We start from the raw sequence: 12938 nt of genomic DNA, 5'->3' as shown, positions 1-12938 counted from the left end.
CACAAAGCAAATCAAACAAATAAAGAGGGGGCTTTCTCACAGTAGAGCAGATTACGATGAATAAGTCTTAACAAGATAGGTGCATGGGGGCATCCTATCCAGTCACATACATTCATGCATGTCAAGTCTTAAGAAGATTTGGTTGTGGCATTACAGCCAGCTGCGAATTCAGAAGTAACAATACATAGGAGTAACAGCATGTGGGCCATTACAGCAAACCACCAAAATAAAAGCCGAAAGAGTAACAGCGGGCTCTTGGGTTGAATGGCGAGTCTCTGAGCTTGAATGAGATCCGATCATTTGGTGTCGACATTGGCGCTGGCCGCAGCAGTCTTGTCAGCAGCTCCCTCCTCACCTGCATTCACGGATTATCATTTTCCTATTCACCACAAGAAAGAAACCATTCCAAGAGCATTTGTACAGTAGTACTACACTATACTCTAGTCTAGTCTACAATTGCAGGAGTACTGTACTGTCACCGCACAGGAGTCAGGAAACCATCAAAGCCCTACTCTAGTCTACAATTGCATGCGCATGCTGTGGGTGACATTGCAAGCTAGTAGTAGTCTCCAGCTAGCTAGCTAGTAGTACTAGTAGTAGTATCTCTATAGAGAAAGGACAGAGGGAGGGTACCTAGGCCATCGATGAGCGCGTCAAGCTTGCGAAGTCTCTGCATTTCCACGACCTCTTTGGCCGCATCATGTACCACGCACCCCTGGATGTACTGGCCCAGCCAAGATGAGATGGTGAGGAAGACGGCCGCTCCGGAACCCAGCAGCCCGTAGGTGATGGAGGACCGATTCTCCTTGGCTCTCACGCTGTTCTTCCTGCAACCAACAAGTAAAAGTGGAGATTAAGCTAACAATGATCCACCCTAGTCGAGCAGCTAGCAGGAGTAGTGCAGGCAAAAGAATCCTACAGATTCTCCCTCTCCAAACGCGCAAGCTCCTCAAGGAGCTTCGTGTCCACGTCTGACAGCTTGTTGTAGACATCCAGCAGGCGCCCAGTCTCCTTCAATGCGTCTCTCCTGAGCTCTTCCAGCCCCGTCGCCCTGCGGATACATCGGTCAGGACTTAAGAAATACAAAAGGGACATCCTTTGCGCGAGCGCGAGGACAGAAGATCTTTCGCTCTACGAGAGGGAGGAGAGGTTCGTCGTTCTTACCCTCCGCTGCCGCCTGAGTTGCCCGCGGAGCCGCCGCCCGCCATCCTGCAATGCCATTGTGCACGTCAAGAACAGAAAAAAAATGGCCTTTTGCAGTACACGAGAGCAGAACGAGATAGATGGACAAGGAAGGATTGATGGATTCTTCCGATCCTCTGAACCGGAAGACCCCCACGGGAGATCGGCCCTTTGGCACCCAGACGGCGGCATCTTATATGCGTAAAAGTGGAGAGCCAAGGTTACCTCCCACCGGAGTTTGACGCGCCGCCGGTCGCCACCCCGCCTCCGCCGGTCGCCGCGCCGCCGGATCCGGTCGTCCTGCGACGTAATGTTGGTCAAGTTCAAATCTTTTGCCCCGAGATAAAAAGGAGCGAGGAGAGGAAAGGAGAAGAGAAAGACCTGGCTCCGCCGGAGTTGGCCGCCCCTCCGGTCCCGCTGCCTCCGCCGGTGATCCCTGCCCCGGTGCCGGTGCCGGTCGTCGACATCCGTCGCGCCCTGAACAACAACAAGACCATGAGCACGCAGGAAAGAAAGAGCAAGAAGAAGAAGGAAAGAGGGCGAGCAGCAGACGTACATGGCGATGCGCTTGCGGAGGAGTGGAAAAAGGGCGTTCCGGAGGGAGGAAGCGGCCGCCATTGCTAGGGCAGAGGAGGTGCCGGTGTGGGTGGGGGTAGGTGGGATGGATTGGGATGGGCGAGGGGAGGGGCTGCCTGCTTTATACCCCCGGGCCACCGTCTCCTCTCAAAAGATTTTCCTTTTTTTTGAACTCTACTCCATACAGCAACTCCCTTGGATACCCCGCCCGCCGCTCAAATCTCAAATCAAACAGTGGTCAAACTCAATTTTTCGCTTCAGTCCATCTCCCTCCTTTTCTTTTCTTTTCTTTTGGCGGATGCTAAGCCATCAAACACGCCACACACACTTCTTAAATTATCTCCTCGGATACTCATTTTCAAAACCTTAAAACCATACCGAAATTCATTTTTTTTAAAAAGGAGGATGACCCCCTGCCTCTGCATCTGGGCGATGCATACAGCCACTTTATTAATTATTCTTACAAGACCTTACAAAGTAATACTCCCTCCGTTCCTTTTTACTCCGCATATAAGATTTATGTATAGTCAAACTTCACCAACTTTGACCAAATTTGTATAAAAAAATATCAACATCTACAATATCAAATATACATAATATGAAACTACATTCCATAATGAATCTAAAGATATCCCTTTGGCGTTGTAAATATTGATACTTTTTTCTATAACTTTGGTCAAAGTAAAGATACTTTGACTTCAGACAAAAGTTATATGCGGACTAAAAAGAAACGGAGGGAGTACAATAGTAAGACTAAAACCGCCGTCTAAGCACCTCTATCCAGTTGATGAAGGGCGCAGATAGTCTGGGTCTAATACCAAACAGACATCGCAGCAAAACCTAACATCTAAGACCTGATATCCCATCCAGGACGCCTGCCGGGCATGGGTCTCACCGGTCCGGTGTGCACTCAGAGGCCGCCGCCGCCAACTGCCACCGCTCCATCTTCAGAACTGTACTGATGCATCAACCTTGCTCGGTCCAGCTATCGTCGACGCCACCACGGCGCCCAACGGCACCTCCTCCCTGCACGCAAATAGCTGAGCACGTCGCGGTCGCCACTGATACACCTCAGCACCATGCTACCAAGTACCACCAGCCAACACAGCTTGAAGCCCTTGGAGGATCTGTCGTGCGTAGCACCTGCCGACCAGGCATGACCAAGCGAAGCACCTGTCGTTCAGGCATGACTTGACATCTCCACCGAAGCTCCGTGCAAGACGAAGCCGCTCCACCTCCTACCTCTGACTTCCAGCGCTGCTCCACAAAACGACGCTCCCAAGAGAGAAACGACACCGCAGTGCCGCCACCGTCCGGTCTGGAACACCAGATCCTAGGGTTTCTTCCGGAGCAATACGAGCGGGTCGACGGTAGTCACATGCCGATGCCTTCATCAAGGTAACGACGTGGAACGCCACCATCGCCCGCCGTCGACTCGGTTTTCACCGGCAACTACGTCTCCCCGACTCGCAGCTGGTGCCAGATGACGAATCCCGAGATCCGAACACCCAGCCTTAGGCCGACCACCTATAATGGAAGAGATGACCACCACCGCTGGCTGCACCGGTCAGAACAGATCTGGACGGAGGTGCCACCGACGAGACCACCAGGCCCTCCATGCCGCCGTCGCCGATCTGAAGGCAGCGTGCACGCCACCGCAGCCAAGCCGGCCGCCACCGACTGCAGCCGTCGCCGCTGCCTGAAGGGCCATCCGCAGCGCCCGCAGCCCTGGCCTCCGCCGTGCCAAGCCGTCGCCGTCCGAGGACGGGCCGGCCTCCCGCCGCCTGCCGCCATCCACCGTGCCGCAGATTCCAGATCGGTCGCGCCACCAGACGCCTTGGGGTCCGCCCCACCCCGAAGACGCGCGAGAGAGGAGATCCACTACAAGAAATATGTCAACTTATGACCTTCTGTCAGTGACCCTCGAAGAATTGGTCATAAATTTATGACCATTTTAGACCAATTGGTCAAAAGCTGTTCAGGGGGCTTCAAACCCTAAACCATTGCGACCATTTTGGTCAGAAAGGTCGTAATTTCCTTACACGAAATGGTCACAAAGCAAACAGTGCTAGTCCGCTGACTTATTTCTAGTTGTTAATGACCAATATAGATGGTCATAGCCTTGTAGATTGTGGTGGGTTGTGATGACTGGGCGCCATCTCATCAGTTTTGCCTATGTGTCATGTCCATGTGGCAGTTTTTGCCCTAGGTTGTGAAGCAACCTATATTCTATCATTCCCAAAATTCCCAAAAAAAATCTCATAAATTCTTTGGGGCATATCTTCATCAAATATGTAAAAATCATTCCTTGCCTAGTTCAAAACTAATTCATCAATATTCATTTTCCTATTCTGTTCACAACAACACTTTATGAAGGAAGTGCTATTTATATATTCTTGATTGCCCTCAGAAATTTTGGGCACTCTTTCCTATCCAAATCATTACCGCATGACAAAATTCAGCTCCATTTGCCTAGCAAATCTTCCTCGGCAAATTTCCAAAGTTTTTGTCCACCTAGAAGCATTGTGAAGGAAGTACCTTTTTTATATCTCTAAATGACATGAAATTTATACAGTTCCTTCATATGCCTAAATTATCACCCTCCTACAAATTGCAGCTCAGTCAAATCATCTATGTGAGCCCAGGTTCAATTTATATTTTATGGCCAAATTGGCACGTTGCAAAGCAAGTGTTATATAGACCCCTCCTATTACCCTCAAACTTTTCAGGCACTCTTCCATACCCAAATCATTGCCACATGATAATATTCAGCTCAATTTTCCTAGTAAATCTTTCTCGGGAAATTTCCAAAGTTTCTACCTCGAGAGAAGCTTTGTGAAGTAAGTACTAGCTAGGCTTACCCAAATGATCTGAAAATTTACCAACGCATGACCACACCTAAGTAACTTACCTGCACCAATTTTGAGCTCATTTCATTCATCCAATCTCTCTCACTAGTTTTCCCAAGTTTCTGTCCATAGAAGAGTATTGTGAAGGAAGTACCACTTTGGCATGTCCAAATGGTATCAATTTTCTACAATGCTTTCCTATGCCCAAATAACCATCCTTCACAAAATTTCAGCTCACTCCATTCATTATTTTGAGCCCAGCTTCAACATTCATATTTTTGTCCAGCGTGGTACTTTGCAAAGCAAGTACCACCTAGGATCCTCCTTTTGAGCTAAAAATTTGTGAAGACATTCTCCTTAGTATATGATCATCCTCAGCCAAAACTCACGCCCATTGGCCATGTGCATTTCCCGTACCGCTAATCAAACACTTGGCTGCTAATTCATGTTTGAGCATCGATCAGTCTCCTCGTGAGAATCTTATGTTGTAATTTTCTTCCTAGCACCTACCTGGGGAGTGCCCAACCCAGTAGACATGTCTAGGCCACCCAGAACACATGGCAACGCCACGGTCACGCGGTGACCACGCGGCGGGCATGCGAGTTTACGCGCTCTAGAGATGGGGCCCTCGGCCACCGCCCAAACCTCGACGTATCGCCACCAAACCATGTATTTATGATTAAATAGGTACTTATGTTACTATAAATGATTTTTGGAAAAAATAAATAGCAAACTATGAGGCAGCTGCAGTTCAAATTTGACCCGCTTCCAACTGAATCGGTGGAAATTTGTCTTTTTCACGAGAGGTGGATCAAAACTTTTTACGCCCAACCATTTTGTCAATTGTGCATTAAATATGTCCTAGTATTTTAGAAAATTTATTTGGTCCAATTTTGCAACAATTATTTGGTCGTTCCTTCACAAAAAAATCTCCTTTCAGGCACTCGGAAAATGACAAATGGTTTTTTCGTCCAAAGAAAATGAAAACTTCCTTAGGCAACATTGTTTGTCATTCCAATATGCACCCTTGTGCACAATATGAGATTATTTGAACAAACTATGCCACGAATGTGGCCATAAGATTGATCATTTGGCTTGAAAGCCATGAATCTTCACAGATGATAGCTCATTTCTGAGAACACTTTTTAAAAATAATTGCCATATTACAAGTTTGTTATTTTTCCTGGGAACTTGGCCACATATAATGACACAATGCGAAGGTTACCCAATTTTTGATTTTTTTTCGAATTTTTTATGCCCGTTTCAAAATGTGATCAAAACGGCGGGAATGACGGTTCCTAGCTAGTGGTTGAATCTTGGAATTTTTTTGGTATTTCTCTGATTAAATAGATACTTATGTGCCTAGAAATGATTTTTGGAAAAAATAAATAGCAAACTATGAGGCAGCTGCAGTTCAAATTTGACCTGCTTCCAACTGAATCGGCAGAAATTTGTCTTTTTCACGAGAGGTGGATCAAAACTTTTTACACCCAACCATTTGGTCAATTGCGCATTAAATATGGCCTAGTATTTTAGAAAAATGATTTGGTCCAATTTTGCAACAATTATTTGGTAGTTCCTTCACAAAAAAACCTCCTTTCGGGCACTCGGAAAATGAAAAATGGTTTTTTCGTCCAAAGAAAATGAAAACTTCCTGAGGCAACATTGTTTGCCATTCCAATATGCAACCTTGTGCACAATATGAGATTATTTGAACAAACTATGCCACGAATGTGGCCATAAGGTTGATCATTTGGCTTGAAAGCCATGAATCTTCACAGATGATAGCTCATTTCTGAGATACACTTTTTTAAAATAATTGCCGTATTACAAGTTTGTTATTTTTCTGGGAACTTGGCCACATATAATGACACAATGCGAAGGTTACCCAATTTTTTGATTTTTTTCGAATTTTTTATGCCCGTTTCAAAATGCGATCAAAACGGCGGGAATGACCGTTCCTAGCTAGTGGTTGAATCTTGGAATTTTTTTTGGTATTTCTCTGATTAAATAGATACTTATGTACCTAGAAATGATTTTTGGAAAAAATAAATAGCAAACTATGAGGCAGGTGCAGTTCAAATTTGACCCGCTTCCAACTGAATCGGCAGAAATTTGTCTTTTTCACGAGAGGTGGATCAAAACTTTTTACACCCAACCATTTGGTCAATTGTGCATTAAATATGGCCTAGTATTTTAGAAAATTGATTTGGTCCAATTTTGCAACAATTATTTGGTAGTTCCTTCACAAAAAACCTCCTTTCGGGCACTCGGAAAATGAAAAATGGTTTTTTCGTCCAAAGAAAATGAAAACTTCCTGAGGCAACATTGTTTGCCATTCCAATATGCACCCTTGTGCACAATATGAGATTATTTGAACAAACTATGCCACGAATGTGGCCATAAGATTGATCATTTGGCTTGAAAACCATGAATCTTCACAGATGATAGCTCATTTCTGAGCACACTTTTTTAAAATAATTGCCGTATTACAAGTTTGTTATTTTTCCTGGTAACTTGGTCACATATAATGACACAATGTGAAGTTTTCCCAATTTTTTGATTTTTTTTCAATTTTTTATGCCCGTTTCAAGATGCGGTCAAAACGGCGGGAATGACCGTTCCTAGCTAGTGGTTGAATCTTGGAATTTTTTTGGTGTTTCTCTGATTAAATAGATACTTATGTACCTAGAAATTATTTTTGAAAAAAATAAAAAGCAAACTATGAGGTAGCTACAGTTCAAATTCTACCCGCTTCCAACTAAATTGGCGGAAATTTGTCTTTTTCACGAGAGGTGGATCAAAACTTTTTACACCCAACCATTTGGTCAATTGTGCATTAAATATGCCCTAGTATTTTATAAAATTGATTTGGTCCAATTTTGCAACAATTATTTGGGAGTTCTTTCACAAAAAAACCTCCTTTTAGGCACTCGAAAAATGGAAAATGGTTTTTTCGTCCAAAGAAAATGCAAACTTCCTTAGGCAACATTGTTTGCAATTCCAATATGCACCCTTGTGCGCAATATGAGATCATCTGAACAAACTATGCCATGAATGTGGCCATAAGATTGATCATTTGACTTGAAAGCCATGAATCTTCACACATGATAGCTCATTTCCGAGAACACTTTTTTAAAATAATTGCCATATTACAAGTTTATTATTTTTCCTGGAAACTTGGTCACATATGACGACACAATGCGAAGGTTTTCCAATTTTTTTGATTTTTTATGCCCGTTTCAAAATGCGGTCAAAACGGCGGGAATGACCGTTCATAGCTAGTAGTTGAATCTTGGAAAACTTTTGATGTGGGGGAGTGATGCATGGCGCCGCAGGCTACCGGGTAGTGGCCACCGCTCATGCACACGAGGATGGTGTCGCAAGGTCGCCGGGGGTTGCAGTAGAAGGTGGTGCGGCAATAGTCACCGATGATGCAACATAGCATCATCGCGGACCGCCGGTGCTGTGATCCAACATTGTCGGGACCGATGGAGTTTCAATGAAGCATTGTCGGGTCGCCAGTGTTGTGATATAATATCGTCGGGGGTCGCCAGAGTTGCAACGAAGCCTCCCCGAGTTAGTCAATGGTATAATATTTTTGAAAATGAAGTGGTGCCGTTTTGCAACAAATATTGGATAGGTTATTTGTATGGATGAGAAAATATATAAGAGAAAAAAAAGAAAAGAAAAAACAATTGCATAAGCTTAATCATCATTGGTGGAAACATGTGTGCCATGGATCGATGACATGGCACACATCCATCCATCCATCTTTTCATCCCACATCCATCCATTCATCCACCCACCCACCCACCCACACCCACCCGTTGTGTCCCACCAACCCACCCCGCTGTGCCCGATATGCGGAGAGAGAGAGAGAGAGATCTCCTCCCCTTCCAGATCACCGCCGCCACCTCTCCTTCCCCTTCCCGACAACGCCAGATCCGCGCGCCGCGCTCCCTCCACCTCCCACAGCAGATCTAGCGCCCTGCAGCCTCGGCGTGGCGGCCGGCTGGCTCGCCGGCGCGCGCGTGCTTCGATGCGCGCCGCTCCGTCGAGCTGGCCGGACCACGACGGCATGCGACCTAGGGTTTGCGGGATCCTCGGACGGCCGCCGTCCACCTCGCGCTGTAGGGACGGGTCCGTCGTCTCCTCGGAGGAGGGGACGGCCATGTTCGTCGTGCTCCACCCTTGCAGTCTATCCCGGCCTCCTCCTCTGGCATCTCCGCGAGGGCGCCCGACACCAGGCAGGCCGTCGACGCGCCGGACCTCAAGGCCGGTCGTGCTGCTCCTTTTGCGTGCGTCCTTCCCCGACAACGTCCCCATGGCTAGGGTTTCAGATGCGATGGCGCCTCCGTCGATGATGCGTCTCTGGTACGTCCCCACATGTAGCTCAGCCCATTCATCTTGTTTTTTGTTCTTATCTTCTCAAGCATGTGTTCTTGCGCGCAGCACAAGAACGTGGAGAAGATCAGGGACGGGGCCACCAACGAGACCATCGCGCTCAAGAAGATATGCCTCCAGCAGGAGGACGATGGCGTCCCCTCCACCGCCATCCGCGAGATCTCCCTCCTCAAGGAGATGCAGCACTAGAACATCGTCAGGTACCCCTCCCCCTTCCCATCTCTCCTCCCCAGCATCAGGGTTTGGGCTGGATTTGGCCGCCGCGGAATGGATGGACTGACTGCTGTTGTGTTGTGCAGGCTGCAAGACGTGGTGCATAACGAGAAGTCTCAAGTCTGAACAATAGTGCACTTAACAATATCTGCCAGGCTATTAGACGCTCCACTTCATCCTTTTTGTAGACAATAAGAATTTTCAATTCATAGAAATGCCACAGCTGGGATTGGCAGTCCAAACTTCAGAGAAAATTATGGTTGCAGTCCCTTTTGAGCGTGTTAGATTTTGATTTCCAGCGTGCAACATTTTAACTGGATTTTAACTCCAACAATATGCAGCCATGTAGGCTCGTTAAGAATGCCAGCTTATTTGATTCCTTGCTTGGGCATTCGTACTCCGTTCTGCCCTGAGCGGGGCATGTTACACATACCTACTTGTTCTGCAATAACCAATGAAGTTGTATTATTGAGTGAGTTTAGAATCATGGATGCAGACAGTTTACAGTTGGTTTCTCTGTGCATTATTATTTGAGTTCGAAGCCACGGATGCAGACTTTTTTTAGTTGGTTCTCAATTGGGTCTGAATAAGTTAGGCTCTGTTCTGCATCATCAATTAATGAAGTTGCTCTGCAACAATTAATTATGCTGGTACCTTGGTGAAGGAACTAGTATTGGCATTATGCTGGAACATTGCAGAAAACAACTTCTTTACATAGAAAACGTTGAAAAAATAAAATGTGCGAAAATCTTGAACGGGTTTGGGTATGTTTTCAGCATCTCTGTATTGCACTAGTAATTCATCAATGATTCTTAAGTTCTACCTGTGAGCACCAAATGTTTGGGAACTCTTTTGTAATTTGGTTAATCAGCATTTGTATTGTACCACTTCCTGGTTGCCGTATCAAATATTATACCATTGCACTATTTAGTTACTTTTCAAAGTTGTGATAAATATAGTTCTTTTTTACTTTCAAGATAGCATCAAATTCATGTCTTCCATTTTTCTCATCTACGCTGCGTGTATATATAGAAGCACCGTTTTAGTTGCTCTGTAGGTTATGAGTAGAACTCAACTAGCTAATTAACAAGTGAACTCACTATGCATTTGCTGAATCCATATTTGGAAAGTTCACTGACCCTGCTACTATAACAAACTGCTGGTGGTGGCTCTTTCCCAGGTAGCTCAAGGTGAAGAAGGCCATCGAGAAGGGCAACACCGACGGCGCCCAGATCCATGCCGAGAATGCCATCCGCAAGCGTACCGAGCACATGAACTACCTCCGTCTCGCCTCCCTCTTATGTAATCTTCTTTTAGGCCTTTCGAGATAGAGTTCTTTAGCTGACATGTTTAGCAAATGCTGCAGTGCTTATGGTTTAGTTTTACACCTGCATAAAAATGAATGGCTGCTACTGTTTCTAGTTTTAGGTTTGGATGAGATGCATGATTGCATGCTTGTGGTTCTGTCACTACAATCTATACTACTGCTACTACAATCTATACTAATGCTATTGTCATATCCTGGTTATTTTGTTGCTATCAATATTTGTCCCATGTTTTGTTTCCTTGCATGCTTACTACTACAATTGTGCAATATGTTCATTCATTTGACAAAAATCTCTTATGCTGTTGACTTAGCTTGACCCAGAACAGCAGCATCCTTGATGCGACTAACCTTCACCTCGTTCTTTCCCTCGCAGACTCGAAGGAGGCTGTATGCAAGGCACCAAGGTGCATGGTGCTCGCAAGCGACGAACGGAGGCTGTTCGACATCGGCTACACAAACCACCATTGTGAGCTCCTACCTTTGCTATGCTACAACCATGCTTTGTTTCATGGGTTAGTTAGGATTTTGATGCTTTTTGCGCTGTGGTTGAGTCCTTGCTGACTGTTGTGTCGATGATCAAGTGTTGTTGCCTCATTCGGCTATTTTATTCACTGCTGGTAATTAGTAGTATTAGAGTGTTGCTGGTTCATTAGGATGTGGCTGAAACCATTGGATGGCCTTCCTGTACATGTTATCCAGCATTAGTACTTGTCCCATTTTTTGTTTCCTTGATGGACATGCATGTTATGGTCCCATTTTTTGTTTCGGTGCTGGACATGCATGTTATGGTTCAAGTGTCGATGATGTCTAGTAGATAGTTTGCTAGCTATATACCTGCTGCTGATTGATGCTCTTGTGGTCTCCTAGAATCATATTATACTATATGTAGTGTTCTTGTGGTTCTATGAAGATGCATCACAAACATCTAGGTCTTTAAAGTTGACTGAATCTGTTGCTTTATCATATATTTGGTCCGTAAATCTACATTTCTATGAGATCTCTTTCACTATATAATTTTTTGATAGTCCAGGAATAATCTAATAATCTAATGCTGGTAGTCTATGTGTTCACTCTTTTACAGGAGCTCCAGGTCTATGAAATTTGAAGTTCGAAGCCGTATAGCCCTACTCAGCAAAGAGTTGTCTCTATGTTTGACTGTAATAGACTGCAAATATTGTAATATTGTAACAGTAGGCATATTGGGGTTGTAATAGACTATCTACAGATTGTAGTAGACTTGGTGTTACTTGATGAACTACATTTGTACTGTTCCGTCTGAAATATTGATTATGTATGATCAATCTAACGAGTGAGAACAATTTAAGATGCACCTTTGTAATATTGTAACAGATTGTAAAAGACTAGTGTATGCTTGAAATAGTGATTATGTATGTTGAAAAGATGTGAAATGGAAACTTGACCCGTGGGTACCACTTGTGAATAAAATCTGAGCATTTTTGAAATTTCTGACATGTGGGACTGATGTATGGCATTATGACTAGTGGGACCAGCGCTAAAATATAATGATTGAAAATAGAAAATAAATGATTGTAAGAAGGCTAAGGCCCAAAAATAAAGACGCTGAAATATTGGGCTTGGCCCATGTAGCCCACAAGAATTGACTTGGAAAAAATCTAGAATTGTTGGGCTAGGCCCATGTAGAAAACCGAATTGGGCCGGGCTGAATCTTGTGCCACATCAGCTTGCCACGCTGGATGCCTACGTGGCCTGGGGGAAGTTGCTAGTGACCAAAACGCCACCGTAGGAATATTTTGGTCGTAAACGTCTTCGACCATTCCAGAAGAAAGGTCGCTATAGTCAGTTTACGACCGCCAGCTTTTGACCTTCTGTTTTTGGTCACAAAAAGGTCGCAAATGGAAATTTGTGACCTTTCAGTGACCAATAATGGTGGTCACAAGTTGACATATTTCTTGTAGTGATCTCCCGCCACCGCCGTCGGCCCCCGGGCTTAGCCCGGCGGCGTCTTCCGGCGGCGACGGAGGGAGGGGAGGAGGGAGTTTGCGGCGGCGGCGGCTAGGTTTCTGGCCGCCCGAGTCGCCCTAGGGGGAAGACGACGCGGGGCGGGGCAGGGTGTCTACATGCATCCATACGTTGTAGTCCATTTAAAATATCTAAAAAGACTTGTATATAGGGACGGAGGGAGTAGTTATCAATGATTTGGCTGATTCACAGTCCATCGCGTCTGTGGTTTGCATACGTACTCCTCCTAATACCGCAAGAGATTAAGGTGTCAGGCTCCCGTTAATCCCATTCTGTAAAAATCAAAGGTGTGTTGCGTGGCTCGGCTGGATTTTGAGGCTCCAGATAAGCGCGGCATGCCGGCATCCAATCCAATGCAGCATCCCAACCTGATGCTTGGTTTT

At 45.4% G+C, this 12938-nt stretch overlaps 2 protein-coding genes across 2 annotated transcripts; one reads left to right on the top strand and one right to left on the bottom strand.

The window, feature by feature from the left end:
• Positions 1-11: 11 nt before the first annotated feature.
• LOC125512988 (uncharacterized) lies at positions 12-1874 on the bottom strand. Its single transcript, XM_048678036.2, has 7 exons — positions 1739-1874; positions 1564-1659; positions 1408-1482; positions 1165-1209; positions 920-1051; positions 634-827; positions 12-355 (listed from the first exon to the last, which is right to left on the bottom strand). Exons 1-7 carry the CDS (start codon positions 1798-1800, stop codon positions 297-299), a joined length of 663 nt encoding a protein of 220 aa, XP_048533993.1. The 5' UTR covers positions 1801-1874; the 3' UTR covers positions 12-296.
• A 7407-nt stretch (positions 1875-9281) lies between these two features.
• LOC125515374 (uncharacterized) lies at positions 9282-11855 on the top strand. The gene is made up of 4 exons (XM_087530901.1): positions 9282-9347; positions 10412-10529; positions 10928-11020; positions 11636-11855. Coding segments are annotated over exons 1-4 (279 nt in total). The 3' UTR covers positions 11638-11855.
• Positions 11856-12938: the final 1083 nt, after the last annotated feature.

The sequence above is a fragment of the Triticum urartu genome, chromosome 6A (genome assembly GCF_056163025.1).
Source record: "Triticum urartu cultivar PI428250 chromosome 6A, HENAU_Tu73, whole genome shotgun sequence".
NCBI classification, from domain to species: domain Eukaryota; kingdom Viridiplantae; phylum Streptophyta; class Magnoliopsida; order Poales; family Poaceae; genus Triticum; species Triticum urartu.
Note: the sequence above shows the minus strand (reverse complement) of the source record. Positions and strands in the feature narration are given on the sequence as shown.

Coding starts and splice junctions, on each gene's coding strand:
- LOC125512988 (XM_048678036.2), bottom strand. CDS start 1,800: ATGGCGGCCGCTTCCTCCCTCCGGAACGCCCTTTTTCCACTCCTCCGC. Junction 1,483..1,563: donor GCCAACTCCGGCGGAGCCAG/GTCTTTCTCTTC, acceptor ATTACGTCGCAG/GACGACCGGATCCGGCGGCG. Junction 1,052..1,164: donor AACTCAGGCGGCAGCGGAGG/GTAAGAACGACG, acceptor ATGTATCCGCAG/GGCGACGGGGCTGGAAGAGC.
- LOC125515374 (XM_087530901.1), top strand. CDS start 9,282: ATGGATGGACTGACTGCTGTTGTGTTGTGCAGGCTGCAAGACGTGGTG. Junction 9,348..10,411: donor TGCATAACGAGAAGTCTCAA/GTCTGAACAATA, acceptor TTTCCCAGGTAG/CTCAAGGTGAAGAAGGCCAT. Junction 10,530..10,927: donor CCGTCTCGCCTCCCTCTTAT/GTAATCTTCTTT, acceptor TTTCCCTCGCAG/ACTCGAAGGAGGCTGTATGC.